The 14,770-nt window shown below is 33.8% G+C and overlaps 3 protein-coding genes and 1 non-coding gene across 4 annotated transcripts; 2 read left to right on the top strand and 2 right to left on the bottom strand.

Annotated features, from left to right (window-relative positions):
- The first annotated feature begins 435 nt into the window (after window positions 1-435).
- TRNAM-CAU lies at window positions 436-507 on the top strand. Its single transcript has one exon. It is a non-coding gene; the product is annotated as a tRNA-Met (tRNA).
- Window positions 508-527: 20 nt separating this feature from the next.
- LOC123917161 (vacuolar protein sorting-associated protein 22 homolog 1) lies at window positions 528-3,966 on the top strand. The gene is made up of 6 exons (XM_045968816.1): window positions 528-928; window positions 1,623-1,758; window positions 2,155-2,309; window positions 2,564-2,671; window positions 3,467-3,556; window positions 3,676-3,966. Exons 1-6 carry the CDS (start codon window positions 767-769, stop codon window positions 3,778-3,780), a joined length of 756 nt encoding a protein of 251 aa, XP_045824772.1. The 5' UTR covers window positions 528-766; the 3' UTR covers window positions 3,781-3,966.
- An 8-nt stretch (window positions 3,967-3,974) lies between these two features.
- On the bottom strand, window positions 3,975-5,364 carry LOC123917160 (fatty acid desaturase 4, chloroplastic-like). Its single transcript, XM_045968815.1, has one exon. The coding sequence runs from the start codon at window positions 5,192-5,194 to the stop codon at window positions 4,259-4,261; it is 936 nt and encodes a 311-aa protein (XP_045824771.1). The 5' UTR covers window positions 5,195-5,364; the 3' UTR covers window positions 3,975-4,258.
- A 1,770-nt stretch (window positions 5,365-7,134) lies between these two features.
- On the bottom strand, window positions 7,135-10,760 carry LOC123917159 (purple acid phosphatase 18). The gene is made up of 5 exons (XM_045968814.1): window positions 10,476-10,760; window positions 8,656-9,324; window positions 7,936-8,124; window positions 7,756-7,844; window positions 7,135-7,613 (listed from the first exon to the last, which is right to left on the bottom strand). Exons 1-5 carry the CDS (start codon window positions 10,608-10,610, stop codon window positions 7,394-7,396), a joined length of 1,302 nt encoding a protein of 433 aa, XP_045824770.1. The 5' UTR covers window positions 10,611-10,760; the 3' UTR covers window positions 7,135-7,393.
- Window positions 10,761-14,770: the final 4,010 nt, after the last annotated feature.

The raw sequence follows: 14,770 nt of genomic DNA, 5'->3' as shown, positions 1-14,770 counted from the left end.
TTTTTTAAGTGACATAAACTATTTGAAAACTCATACACAATCAAGCGGGAGCTTCTCGTAGTTGAATTGGCTTGTATTTTTTTTAAAAAAAAGGTCCAGATTAATTGAATCCTTGTGTCAAAAAATTTCCGAATAAATTTTTCATTTTCATAAAGAATATAATTATGACATTTTTGGAGCTTGTATGTCTAGGATTGTGCGCATAATGTCCTAGTTCTTTACTTTTTTTTTTACCTTAGCCTTGTTGCAAAAAAAAAAATAAAAATAACAATTCAAAGTAAATTAAAGAATAAAAAGTAAAAAGTATAGTTTACTTAAGAAGATGTCTGTGTGCATCACTTGAAAGTTCGAAACCCGCCAAAAAGTACTTTCATGGCGTCAAAAGCAGAGGTTTATAAATAATATATATTATTAGAATGCAAAATATATCAACAAATCAGAGTGGCGCAGCGGAAGCGTGGTGGGCCCATAACCCACAGGTCCCTGGATCGAAACCAGGCTCTGATAAATATCTTTTTTTATTTTTTCTTTTCTTCTTCAGTTTCCAAAATTCTACTATCTCTTCGTTTTGCTTCATCGTTCGTGTACTTCAAAATCAAACGAAGAAGCTATGAATTTCTAACATTTTTCAATACCCTTTTGTTTAATATCCTAAAAAATATATTATTTTTTCAATTCCTCTCAACAAATACATAACTTTGTTTAAAATTTTCGATTAAGTTGAAACCCCCAATTTGCAAAACCTAGGATTGGATTTTGTTGCAAAATGAGAAGGAGACCTGGAATTGGAGGGTTACAAACAGCTGCTGCTGCAAGGGATCAATATAGATTGTTGGGTGAGAATGTAGCTAAGATCAGAACTGATATGATGAAGGAACAACTTTCCACTTTTCGTTCTCAGCTTGAAGATTTTGCTCGCAAACACAAGGTTGGTTTTTTAATTCAATTCATCCACTTTATGTTGTTATTGTTGTGGGAAGTTAGAAAAGAGTTGATTTTTAATTCTGGGGTGTTGGAAAATCTTAATTGTGTTCTCAAAAGTTTATGTTTTGAATGCAAAACTGTAAGTTTGTTTTGAATTTTGATGATTTTTGGTACTTGGGTTTGGATTTTTTCTAGTGGGAGTTAATGAAAGTTTGTTGCTTTGGAGGTTGGTTTGGTTTTGAGATTCTTGTAAAATTTAAATGTAGTTGGATTGGGGCTTAATTTTGAGATTAATTGCAAAAGTTGTGACTGTAACTTGATCTAGTAGTTTAATTAGTGTTATCAAATATCGACCATGGCGGATTTTTGGCTTTCTGCCATGGTTCACCATCTACAAACGATAACACTGTTAACCATGTGATTATAATCATTACATGAGAGTCGGATGAATTAGATGTATATTTTGCTATGAATTATGGATTTGCTATAATGTTTAGGAGATTATTATCAGCTTTTTCATGTCAAAAGAGTTTTGTTCAAGGGGGATGCTTGAATAATTTGAAGGTCTTCAAACTTTAGGGTCATGATTGATTAAGCGGATTCATTTTTATAATTCTTTTATAACAATCCTACTTTTTGTTTTTGTTGTGATTAAAGATTTGATTAAATAATGCTAATTGTTGGTATCTCTGGTTCAGAATGACATCCGCAAGAACCCTGCATTCAGATCACAGTTTCATGAGATGTGTGCTAAAGTTGGAGTAGATCCCTTGGCCTCGAATAAAGGTTTTTGGGCAGAGCTATTGGGAATCGGTGATTTCTATTATGAACTCGGTAGGTAATATCTTTTTAAACTTGTTTACTTTCCCAACAAATGATTTTCTTATGCGTGAACCGCTCAAGTACATACTTTATACACTATCATGGAAATTAACGAGGAATGGTTAAGAATAAAATATAGGATAAGACACAGAGTTTTAAAATTTGTAGTGTCTGAACAATTCATAATAGTCTTGTTCAAAATCTGGACAACAGAAACGTGGCTTGGATTTAAAACACATTATCTCGTTATGGCTTCATTCACATTGCATTTCTTACAATTGTTGTTAATCACTTCATCTTTTAATTTAATAAATCACTCCTGGTTTGATTTTTTATTATTAAATCCGAGCTGTGTAATTTCACTCTTTTGTTAGAATATTTGCTAAGACGAGCTACTTGACTAGACAGGCGTACAAATAGTGGACATCTGCTTGGCTACTAGACCCCTCAATGGTGGATTGATCAACCTGCAAGAACTCTGTAATCTTCTTCGCCAGAGACGAAAAAGTGATCGTGGAGTTGTTTCTGAGGATGATTGCCTGCGTGCTATCAGTAAGCTGAAGGTCTTGTGCTTTACCGATGCCCTTAACCAAATCATGACTTTTACTGTTTTAATGTGGATCGAATAAATTATGTATCATGAATCTAACTTGCATGCATTTTGGAAGAGCCGCAACTTGAGTGCATCTGTGTGTCCTTACTAAATTTCCCTTTTGTTACTACCTTTCTTTTTGGATTATACATCTTTGTTTCTCCACATGCTGAGAAATTTGTTACATGCGTTGTGGTTGACCCTGTGGTGTTGTAAAATTTTCAGGTTCTAGGTAGCGGGTTTGAGGTTATTTCCGTTGGCAAGAAAAAACTTGTTCGTTCGGTTCCAACTGAGCTGAACAAAGACCACAATGAAATTCTAGAACTCGCCCAGGTAACAGTTACTACTTTTTTGTATATAAACCAATGTACACATGCGTTTACTGCCTGCCTCTTCCACTTTCCTGCTTTTTAAGAGTCACGGAATAATGAACTTTCTTGAGCATGCCTTGTAATTACTTGATGAAAATAAATCTGATTTTTTTTTTCAGACATTGATAAATAGATTAATTTGGACCAGGGCCTGTTTTGATAAATAGATTATTTACTGACATATCTACTTGTGAGGCTGTTTGAGAGAGCTTATGAAAATCACTTATGACATGTCTATAAGAAGTTTTAAGCTTTATCCAAGATAACTTATGAAAATAGCTTGTAGCTTATATACAATCAGTTTGACTTTATTTCATCTCTTGACTTCATCTTTAGTATATCAAGTAACATGTAAATATCTGCTGTATAGCTTTTTGTATATATTGTTACTAGAGGAAAAACGTCATGCAGCAAAGTTAGGGCATTTGATGTACATGATCCATTGTTTCAAACCTTCAAACTATATTCTTAATGGTTAATTTTATTACTGAAATTCATCAAATAATCAGGAAACCCTTAACTTCTTAATAACTCATCATCAAAATCTGGTTACAGGCTTTAATATGTCAATTTTAGCACATGAAGTTTAATCTATTGCATGGTTTTATTTGATTGGCACTAGTTAGAACTTAAATTCCTTGTTGTGAAGCATGAAAATATTCACTCTGTCAGTGAAGAAAATATTTGTTGTGCAATCAGTTTGCTATTCAAGAAATATTACTTTTTTAACATCTACATACCACTTGGTTTACTTCAGGGTCAAGGATTTGTGACTGTTGATGAAGTAGAAAGACGGCTATCTTGGACTTCTGGTCGTGCCATTGATGCGCTTGATACATTACTTGATGTAAGATAGACTATTTTAAAAAAAAAATTGTTTCTTTTTCTCGTCATCTCATGTATAATAATATTAACCTCAAAATCAAATGGCATGGATACTGACCAATGTTGTATTGGCTCATGCAGGAGGGACTTGCAATGATTGATGACGGGCACAAAGATGGAAAACGACGGTACTGGTTTCCATGTGTATCACCCATTTCGTCTTTGACAGGAATTGATTCCTTGTAAATATATTTGAAAATAATCTGAGGTCAGATTTTTCAAGAACTTTGTTTGAATGATGTAAGCTTGCTAATTGGTTATTCCTCCTGGATTAGTGACTGCTTTGTTCTAAAATGTATTATTAATGATACAATAACCTATGTATTAAAAAAAATTCATACCTATTCCAAGATTCTTTTAATATTATTTTTTCTTAAGAGTTGTATGGAAAAGTTCACTTTTATTGATTTTGTCATGCTCTCTTTGTGAAACATACACACATTTTACCACAGTAGCATTCACCGTTTACCATAATCTAAAACTAGGGCACAATTATGAGATGTATGAACTATGATATAAGTATACACAGAACAATGCTATTTTGAGACTAAAATAATAAAATATATATTAAATTTAATTTTGTTTAAAGAACATAGGGAGATAACAATCATATATGCAGTTATCCACATAAATATTTTAACAAGGAAAATAGAAGAAAGAAGGGTCATTGGACTTGGCTTTGAGAAGCAATCTCAATCTCCTCTATCCACTCAGAAGCAGGCTCACTCCATGACCTTGGCCTAACCCCAAGTTTGAAATACAATATCATTTCCATAGCTTCAAAAAATTTACTTTTATCCAAAACCTCATTCCACACTCCACTTACTATGCAATAATTATTGTTATACGGTGGTCGATGGTGCGCTGAATGTTGTGACCGTGACACGAGCACTCCGCTCTCTTGTAAAGCCACCACGAGCGGTGGAAGCCGACTCTTTGTCCCATGAGCCCATGCATGAAATTGTTGGCTAAACATAATGCAACCAGCGCACACCGCAACAAAACTTTGAAATATAGGGTCATGGAAAACAAGATCTATAGGAAGTACTACAAAAGTCACCATACGTGCGAGTGCGTGCAAATTGTTAGCAAATTGGCGCCTAGTTATGGTCCATGGCCACTTATGATGGCCTTGGAAAGCTTCAATTTGGGCTCCAACTAATGGGGTTGACTCGTCCCCATAATTATCGATGCTCCAATGGTAAACCCCGGACCCGAGATCAGCTAAGATGTAACCGACCCATCCTGCCAAAATAGGCTCAACCCACATATTCGTATCCACTGAACCCTTTATGGACTCGCCCAAAGAAATGAGCAAAGTTGTGCATCCAACCGCCACCCATGCGCGATGAGACCATGTTGATTGCAAACTTGTGTCACTATCCCTTGGATGGTTAGCGTCAGTTACCACCTTAATTGGCGGTTTTGCAAGTTTGGGCTCAATGATCAATTGATTGACATTGGTCTTGGACTTCACGGCAGTACTAGTAGTTGTGGTGTTGGTGGAGCAATAGACGCGAATACGGTGGACGAATTTGCCCTTTGTACAAACTTGGTGGTGAAAACTCGGTAGGTACTTGTGTTGGGTTAGGGAAGACATTGGAGAAGTTTGAGGAATCAAAAGGCTTATGTTGAGAGGGGGCTAGATATATAAAATTTGGAGCTACAAAGGTTGTGGGAAGAATGAAGAAATTATGTATTTGTGGAAGTGGGAAAAGGCATGATAAGCTGTGGTAGGCAATGAGGATGCGTGGTGTTATGTAATTCTCAAATAACGTTAACATATAATATGTGTCACATATTTGATTAACAATTTCCTTATACTTCTCTTATGAAAAAATTAGTCATAGAGAATAAAAAAAACTTGATGGTTTAGTTGGACCAAAAAATTGCTATACCTTTTTTGTGGTCCCTAAATTATGTTTTATTTTGATTGGAGGATAGGTATGGCTTAAGGATTACGAGTCATATAAGCAACGAAAGTGTAAACATTTTGTGTCCACTTACCAATCTTTTCGTGACATAGATAAATTGAATGCCAACAAATGTGGAGATATAGAGATTAATATGTAAGGATGTATTTCTTCCACGAATTACAAGTTGAAGATGCCGTATTAAATTAAATAAATTGATAATAATAATCAAAGAAAAATAATGTACGTAGTAGTAATGAAAATAGGTATATTCCTACATTATCAACAAAAAAAATACCGATGTTTCAAGCGTCCGAAATTTAGAGTCATGTACGGTGCTCATGGAGTCATGGCTTAATTGTGGAGTATTCTTACTACTTTTCAATTGGTGTGGGATAAAGGATATCGATCCGTTTCTCTGGAGTCATACTTGATGGTGGCTGTTTCTTTGAAAAATAAGGGATGTCCCTCATCTACCATCGTCACCCTCATCAATCAATCGCCTTAAGATTTGACAAGTTCAAGTTTCACATATTTATTGGCAGACAAATCAAGTTGCTGACTGGCTTGCAGGTTATGCTCTCTCGATACTCACAGGTTCCCTTCTTCTTAATCATCCACCTCTAAGGTGTGAGAACCTTTTTCGGCACGATGTTGGCAATGTTTTATTTAATCGTCGTGCTCGTTTGTAATTTGGCCTAACGGGCTCTCTTTTGGCAGAAAAAAAGGCTTATAGCAGTCTATTTATTATTTTATTATTTTGCAATCTATTTAAATTTTAAAAATGCTTCTATGATTTAAAACTTTAACATCTCACATAAATACAAAAATAATTTTAATATTTTAAATGTTTACATAAATACTAGGTCATCCTAAATATAAGGTATTGCATTAGGACTCCAAAATTATTCATTAAGTCTCTATTTATACATCGGATAAGAACAGAAAAGTTAGCCGTTTAGCTAATAGCTCTCGATAATAATTCTATTTTCTTTAATCAGTCACATTTATACTATACAAAGAGTGTCTGAAGTCATGAATTTGGACCCTCTCCAAATTTTTTTTCTCATGTTGGTCATGTTATACTAGTCTTATCCATTCATTCAAAAAAAACTTCTCTCGCTCTTTCTCTTCATAAATGCTTTTATGCTCTTTGTGATTTATCAACCATTAGATTAACAAAATGCGAAAAAATTGAAGATGATCCAAGTCACAATTAAGAACGATGAACAAGTGCAAAGTCTTTGATTACACTCACTATCACTTGAAAATACACATCCTATCAAAGATTCACAAAAACATATGTGAAAAATTAACCAATGTTCTACTTTAAGTTTGAAAAATGTGAAAAATACCAATGTTCTAAGTTCTAACTATTGAATAGAGTTGGTCAAAAAAAAAAAAACAACTATTGAATAGAGTCAGTTTTACCGTTCAAAAAAATCAAGTCATTTCTATAATTATACTCATCAATAGAACTATCATGTCATTAATCATTGCATGGCTTACATTCAAATAAGGATTCCAGTCTATAAATACAAAATAAGTAAGTCATTGATTACACAAGCCACCACTCTTTTGACTTTTCTATGATCAGAAACCAATCTTTGAAATTAAGACAATTATATATGCAATATCATATACTGTTACTAAGAGTGTAAGATACAGCCAACTTTAATTACTTCAAAGTAAAAAATATAAGAGAAAAACCATATATCAAAGTGCTAAAATACCTCAATTTTAATCACTCTAAGGACACAAAACCAACCAACTCAAGATGATATTAATGCTATATATATTAATATTAGGAATTCTTTCATGATTTGAGTTCAGAACCAAACTCATTGCTAATTCATTTTTTAGGAAATAAGGAAGATTAAGGTGTTTTAGGGTGTCATAAGTGCATGCTCAAGTTCAGTTTTCTTCTGATCAACACATCCTGTGCTGACTAAAGAGGTTATCCAAATATCATCAGATTTTACTGGCTCATCATCGTCATTCCGGTGCCAACTCCAGAATGCATGCGTCGAGTTTACAATCTTTAGCTCACCATGACCGAAACTCGCTTCACGAAATTCTGACCATATCGGTTGTGGATCTATATACCTGCCAAAAATCAATAATTCAACCATACAAATGGTAAGAATGATATCGGAGAATCTTAAACAGCGCTTATAAAGGAACAAAGGTAGTATTAGAGAAAACTTAAAGGTTGAATTTGGAAAATTGCGAGTAGAATCAAACTTACTTTTGAGCTAAGCCTTCTTTGTTTCCTCCATCACCGATTGTTATATGAACAGCACCACAAGGATCCAATTTTCCATTATATACACGTTTCTGTCAAAAACACAAGAATGAGTTAAGATTCAATTATGATCAGTAAGTAAAATTAACAAAGTGATGAAACTAATAAACCATATAAGCATACCGAGCGTTCGTATGCATGCACATGACCAGCAAAAACTAAATCAACGCTAGCAGCATTAAGCAATGGCTCCATGGCTTCCATCATGTCGCCACCTTCACCTTGATGAGCTGTGTTACTATTATACCATGGGACATGAAATATGACAAGCAACCAAGGTGTCCTTTTCCTGTCCACCTTTGACAGATCTGTCTGTAGATCACAAAGATGTAAAGAGATTAAAATTATTATAACAGTAATCAAAAGAATATTATCAGAACACCTACAAAAGCTTCAGAGTTTTTGGAAAGGCTTGGTGCGTGGATATAAATGGTGGGTGGCCAGATAGCGGAAACCTGATAGCAGGTGACCCAACGGATTTTGGAAAGGCTTTGATACCATCTTAGAATTGGGAGTTGAGCCTATCTTAACCCTACAAAACTGGTTTGTAAGGTGAGGATTGCCTCTTACTTATAAACTCCTGTCCAGGCCAACTCACATCCAATGTGGGACTTCTTAACAAATGGAGGCATATAATAAACACAATAATCAACTTAAATGCTTTTTTCACTTCTTGCTATAAGGTATAATCACAGTTATTTATAACCAACTATGTGCATATCATGTAAATTAGAATTTACGATGCAAGATATATCCATGAGATTTTATTGAAAAAACACTTGAAGACTAAGCATAGTTTAAAATTCGTGACATGGAAGTGTTAAGAAATTGGAACCACCTAACCTTCAGCCATTTATATTGTTCTGAGTACACATCATAATCATCATAGGAACCAAGCATGACAATATGAGCACCAGCAACTTCAAAAGAATAATAGAGATTCGAACTCGATCCACTTTCCTCAAACGGCATTTTCCATCTAGAATTATAGGATAAAAATCCATCTTTTAACAAAGGTATGTGCTCCACTTCATGGTTCCCTTGTGTTACCATAAATGGCTTAGCACTAGCAAGAGGCTGCACAAGCCTACCAAACGAATCCCAACGATGCTGAATATAATCGGCATATGAAAGGTCACCAGGAATCAGGTTAACGTCATATTTGCATTGGTCGATGTGATCTAATGTTGATTTAGTCCAACCGGTTTGGCCAAGATCTCCAGCCACAGCAAATGTAATTGGAAATTGAGCTGGAGGTGTTTTGAGCTGGAACTCAGGACCTTGTCCGCCACATCGGTAAAAGTAAACAGAATTAGGCTCTAAAGGGCCGATTACAGTATGATGTATCTTTCCTGAGCTATAGAAAATGTAACTGTAAGAGGTTGTCTCTCCTTCGGCTACAGAGTTATATTTCCCTGGCAATGTTCCATATTCGACAACTGAAGGTGCGGATTTGTCATCAGTAATCCAGGTAATTCTCATGTGTTTGTCTCCTGCCAAAGAAATGTGTACCTGGAATGCACTTTCCGTATAAGAATCTGAATAAAAATCTGAAATTACACGAGCCTCACAAAGTAACATGGTTATAAAGGTTCGCTATTTGGATAAACAGCTTAATTAAGCAGGTAAATCATAAGCTTTATTATATAAGTGCTTAAGTATATGCTACTTCTATAACAAAATATAAAATATAGTAAAATTGTTTTCAAATAAGCTATAAGTTGTTTTCATAAGCTATTCTAAGGAACTTATGGACGCGTAGTAAGTTGTTTTCATAAGCTCTCCCAGACAAATTGAAAGTCGGAATCGTGAATGCAGTCACAATACCACACTTTTTAGTCGGAATCATGGTGAAGATAGAACTTTCATATTTTAAGCTCGGTACATTGGATTTTAAAAGCAGTTTTATATATAAGTAAGTGGTTTGATCTTCATCCAGCGATTGTGATTGACTGAAGTTGATGTGCAGAGAATCCATTTCCCAAATCAACCTAGCAGCTTCACTAAATTATGTACCTCCCCCATAAATCAGTACTATTCCCAGCTAAAATCCATCATGAATGAATATAAGAAAAAATCAAAGAGATTATTACTGTAGCTTGATCCAGAAACCAGAAAAGAACAAAAAAAAAATGGCACTAAATTGATTCTAGGGTGGCCAAAATTTGATTTTGATCTAGTTGATTTTGTAAAATTGACTTAGAAAAGGTGAGATTAAGATAAAATGATTTATGTTTCGATAAGTTCATTCTGAAAGTAAGTTGAACAATTAACTTAAGTGTAAAAATCACATTTAACAAAAGTTACAAATCCTAGCTTCAAGTCAGAATCAATTCTAAAGAACCACCAAACATACCAAAATCCATTTTAAGTCATCAGAATCACTTTTGCAAAAGTGAATTCAAGCATACACAAAATGAGGTATAAGCTCAAATAAATAAGTTTTTCACATGTGCAATATGAAATTAAAGTGAAAATTTTCTAAATAAAGAAATGCCAGAAACATAAACGTGGTTCTTTACAATACCAAACCAAAAACACATGACAAAAACAAAAATTTAAAAAAGCTAAAATCTAACATTGATGAACTAATAAAGCAAAAGGGTATCTAAAAGTAATAATTTTGCAGCAAAATATGTAATGATTAAATGAAGGGTCAAAACCTGCTGAGGATAAGAAGAGGGTTTTGAATCCCATGGAAGATGTAAGGTTTTTCGAGGCTTAGGTCGAATGTAATCATCAGCAGTGGAAGTTACTGACAGAATGAATAAAACCGTTAGAATGAGTTTGAGTTTCATTGTTGTTTGTGTTTTAAGGATACATAAAACCTCTGCAAGTTATTGCTGGAACTGGAATGGCAGCAGGACAAGAGTGTACTTCAGGATCTATGTATGAATATGATCAGTTGGTGTGTATATGTCATTATTGAGGTTGGTGGATTTTGTTGTGTACTTTTGCTTTTTGTCACTGTTATGAGTGTGACTTTCTTTTTTGTTTTATTACTTTTTCAGATAAAACCTTCTAAATTGTGTTAACAAACCTCCCTCTTTTTCTTTTTTCCTCTCTCTTTTTAACTAAAAATGGTCTTCATTTATTCAATAGCGTTTAGGTGAGATGATGAGAATCTCTTTTAGATTAATCAGGATCCTCAGTTTGATTTTTAGTTTAGACATGTAACATCCTTAAAATTTTTAAGGAGAGTTTACCGTTTATTTGGCTTCTACAAAACTTGAGAGATTAATTTTTACAGTTGTGCACAAAGGATACTTGATTTAGGAAAAAAAATAAATGCTCTCCATTTCAATAGTTTTATTTAAAGTTGAGATTCGAGGATGCGTTTGGTTTGGTTGTACGAAGAAATTAAGAAGAAAGAAAGAAGAGAGAGTATGAAAATATAGAAACTTCATATTTAATTGTTCATTCGATTAGTACATTAATAATCAACTCATGTTCATTATATTAACCCAGCGAGGTCTAATGCAAGTTGGTTCACAAAATGTATAAATGTTTAGTTGGAGTATCTTCGATAAGAGTATTAAAGAGAGTTTCATATGTTAAAGATTCATACCTTATTTTTTTAGGCTTAATTAATTTATTGGTCCCTTAAAGACATTTTAGGTTTCACAATGGTCCCTTAAAAAAAAAAATGGTCTGGATTGGTCTCTTAAAGAAGAAAAAAAAAAGGCAGGATTGGTCCCTTAAAGACTTATATGTTTGTCATATTGGTCCTTTCAGTTAAATTTTAACTCCAAATATAACAAAAAAATTCCAATGGTTAAATTTTTAAAAATTAATAAGGTTTTTGGTGAACTACTTACACTTAATGACATCCACAATTCAATCAACTAAAACTAACGTTTTTTTGTAAAAAATTGACGAAAAGGACCAATTGAGAAACAAATGTGTCTTTAAGGGACCAATCCAGACCTTTTTTTCTTTAAAGGACCATTGTGAATCCTAAAATATCTTTAAGGGACCAAAAGACTAATTAAACCATTTTTTATTATTGGAGTTCCATGACGTTACATAAATAGTATCAAAATTTATGATACAGTACCTTATTTAAGGTATTGTATTGTATTATCAATTTAATATTACCTTTTTGATTTAGACAAAATACATTATATTGTAAGAGACGCAATAAAACAAACGAAAAATAAAAAAAAAATAGAAAAAATAAAACAAACGAAAAAGGAAAAAAAAGTGTCTATTATTACTGTCAAATCATGTTTCATGGAGATAAATGGGATAGAAAACACATTATATATATAACGAAAAAGGAAAATTAATGGTTTATGCGTTTTTATTGAATACCGTTAATCTTGATCTATCTAAAAAATATATCAAACAATTTTAGAATTTTGTAAAATTTAACATGGATGATCTATACGATATAAGCTTTCAATCCGACGGTCGATTTTGTAAAATTTGTATTCGTTAAAGCGTTATTGAGCGGTGTAACATTACTCAAATGTTACACCGGTGTAATTTGATCCCTCTCCATATATATACGTGTATTTGATCTGCTAAAAAATATTGTATCTGTTTGATTTGAAATTGGCTATGGGACTGGACAAACTATGTAGAAAGGCACATGATAAAAACAAGATATTTTGTCCCTCACTGAATCACATAACAACTTTTTGTCCACAGTACAACTATAAAAAATACGAAAAATGCCAATTTTATTTTCGAATATAAAACTATTATCATTTTATATCTCTCCGGTACAGTTTTGCCATGCCTTGTATAATTTTGTTGAATTATGAATTGTTCTGTTCAGCCTTTACTGTTTTACGAATCAAACTTTTTTGTGAGATTTTTAGTCGATAGACTAATTGATCACAAAAAAGATTGAAAACACACCAATAATATATAGTAGGTGTTAAATATGCTTGGATCTCAACCCCAAAAGCTAGCTCAAAGGGTGAGGTTGTCCTCACATATTTATACACTTCACATCCTGGGAACCTAAGCAATGTGGGACTTCAAACAAACTCCAACATCACAACTAACACATTCAACACCCACCCTCACGCCTAGCGTGGTCCTGGGTCAAATGCCCACATTGCAGTCCTTAACCCGGCTCTGATACCATGTTAAATATGTTTGGATCTCATCCCCAAAAGCTAGCTCAAAGGGTGAGGTTGTCCTCACATATTTATACATGGTAGCTCAAAGGATCTCATCCACGCTCACCGCACCAGATCCAAGCATATTTAACATGGTATCAGAGCCGGGTTAAGGACTGCAATGTGGGCATTTGACCCAGGACCACGCTAGGCGTGAGGGTGGGTGTTGAATATGTAGTTTGTGTTGTTGGAATTTGTTTGAAGTCTCACATTGCTTAGGTTCCCGGGATGTGAAGTGTATAAATATGTGAGGACAACCTCACCCTTTGAGCTAGCTTTTGGGGTTGAAATCCAAGCATATTTAACATTGTGAAGTGTATAAATATGTGAGGGCAACCTCACCCTTTGAGCTAGCTTTTGGGGTTGAGATCCAAGCATATTTAACATGGTATCAGAGCCGGGTTAAGGACTGCAATGTAGGCATTTGACCCAGGACCACGCTAGGCGTGAGGGTGGGTGTTGAATATGTAGTTTGTGTTGTTGGAATTTGTTTGAAGTCTCACATTGCTTAGGTTTCCGGGATGTGAAGTGTATAAATATGTGAGGGCAACCTCACCCTTTGAGCTAGCTTTTAGGGTTGAGATCCAAGCATATTTAACAGTAGGGTATCAGTTTATATTTGTAAATTGGGATCTTTGTAGGCAATTTTGCGTTTGGGACATGTGATGTGGGTAGATGATTTTTTTCTCACGGGAGCAAAATGTGGAGAAAGTTATCTCGATGGTAGTTTGAGTTTGAGGATGATGATGTAATCATACCCCCTCTCCGCATGGATTGGCTCCCGAACATTTTACCTACTCAATGGAGGATCACTACCGGAAAAAGATATCATTTTTCCTCATCCTTGACCAACCACTAGCATAAAATGTTTGTAATTCGGTTCCATATATAACAGAAATTTTGTTTTTTAAGTTCATCGTAGAATTAATGTATCTAGAGAATTTAAGGGAGTATAATGAACCTAAAAAACAAAACTTTTCTTATATATAGGACCGGAGGAAGTATTAATTTTTGGTCCGAAAAATACACACACACAAAAAAAAGTCATATTTGTTTGTCTTTTTTTTTTTATAAGTTGTCTTTTTAAACAATGTGTATAATTTTTTTAATATGTGATGCTTATTTAAATTTTTTAAATTTAAATAAAAATTTGATTTTTTAACTTCTAATTTGATTGAAAATAATTGAAAATTAATTATTTTATTATGTTGATGAGATCTCCGCAAAAATCGGGAAAGACTAAAATAGCAGGGGAGGGGGGACATTTTTTGAAGCACAATACGAGACATCTTAATATTGCATTTGTTTCATAGTTACATTTTAATTTTTTAACTCCTAATTTGATCGACATAATTAAAAATTAATTATTTTTTTATGCCGATGGGATCTTCACGGAAATCGTGAAAAACTGAAATAGCAAGGGAGGCGGGGAAACTTTATGAATCACAAAACGAGACGTCTTAATATTGTATTTATTCCATGGTTACATTTTAATTATTTAACTCCTAGTTTGATCGAAAATGATTAAAAATTAATTATTTTATCATGCCGATGGGATCTCCACAGAAATCATGGGAGACTGAAATAGCAGGGGAGGGGGGAAAACTTTATGAAGCACAAAACGAGACGTCTTAATATTGTATTTGTTTCATATTTACATTTTAAATTTTTATCTTTTAATTTGATTGAAAATAATTTAAAATAATTTTTTTTATTATGTCGATGAGATCTCCACAGAAATCATAGAAGACCGAAATAGCAGGGGAGGGAGAAAACTTTCTGAAGCACGAAACAAGATGAGGCGCGAACCATTTTAGGCATCAAAG

This window comes from Trifolium pratense, linkage group LG3, assembly GCF_020283565.1.
Source record: "Trifolium pratense cultivar HEN17-A07 linkage group LG3, ARS_RC_1.1, whole genome shotgun sequence".
In the NCBI taxonomy this organism is placed as follows: domain Eukaryota; kingdom Viridiplantae; phylum Streptophyta; class Magnoliopsida; order Fabales; family Fabaceae; genus Trifolium; species Trifolium pratense.
Note: the sequence above shows the minus strand (reverse complement) of the source record. Positions and strands in the feature narration are given on the sequence as shown.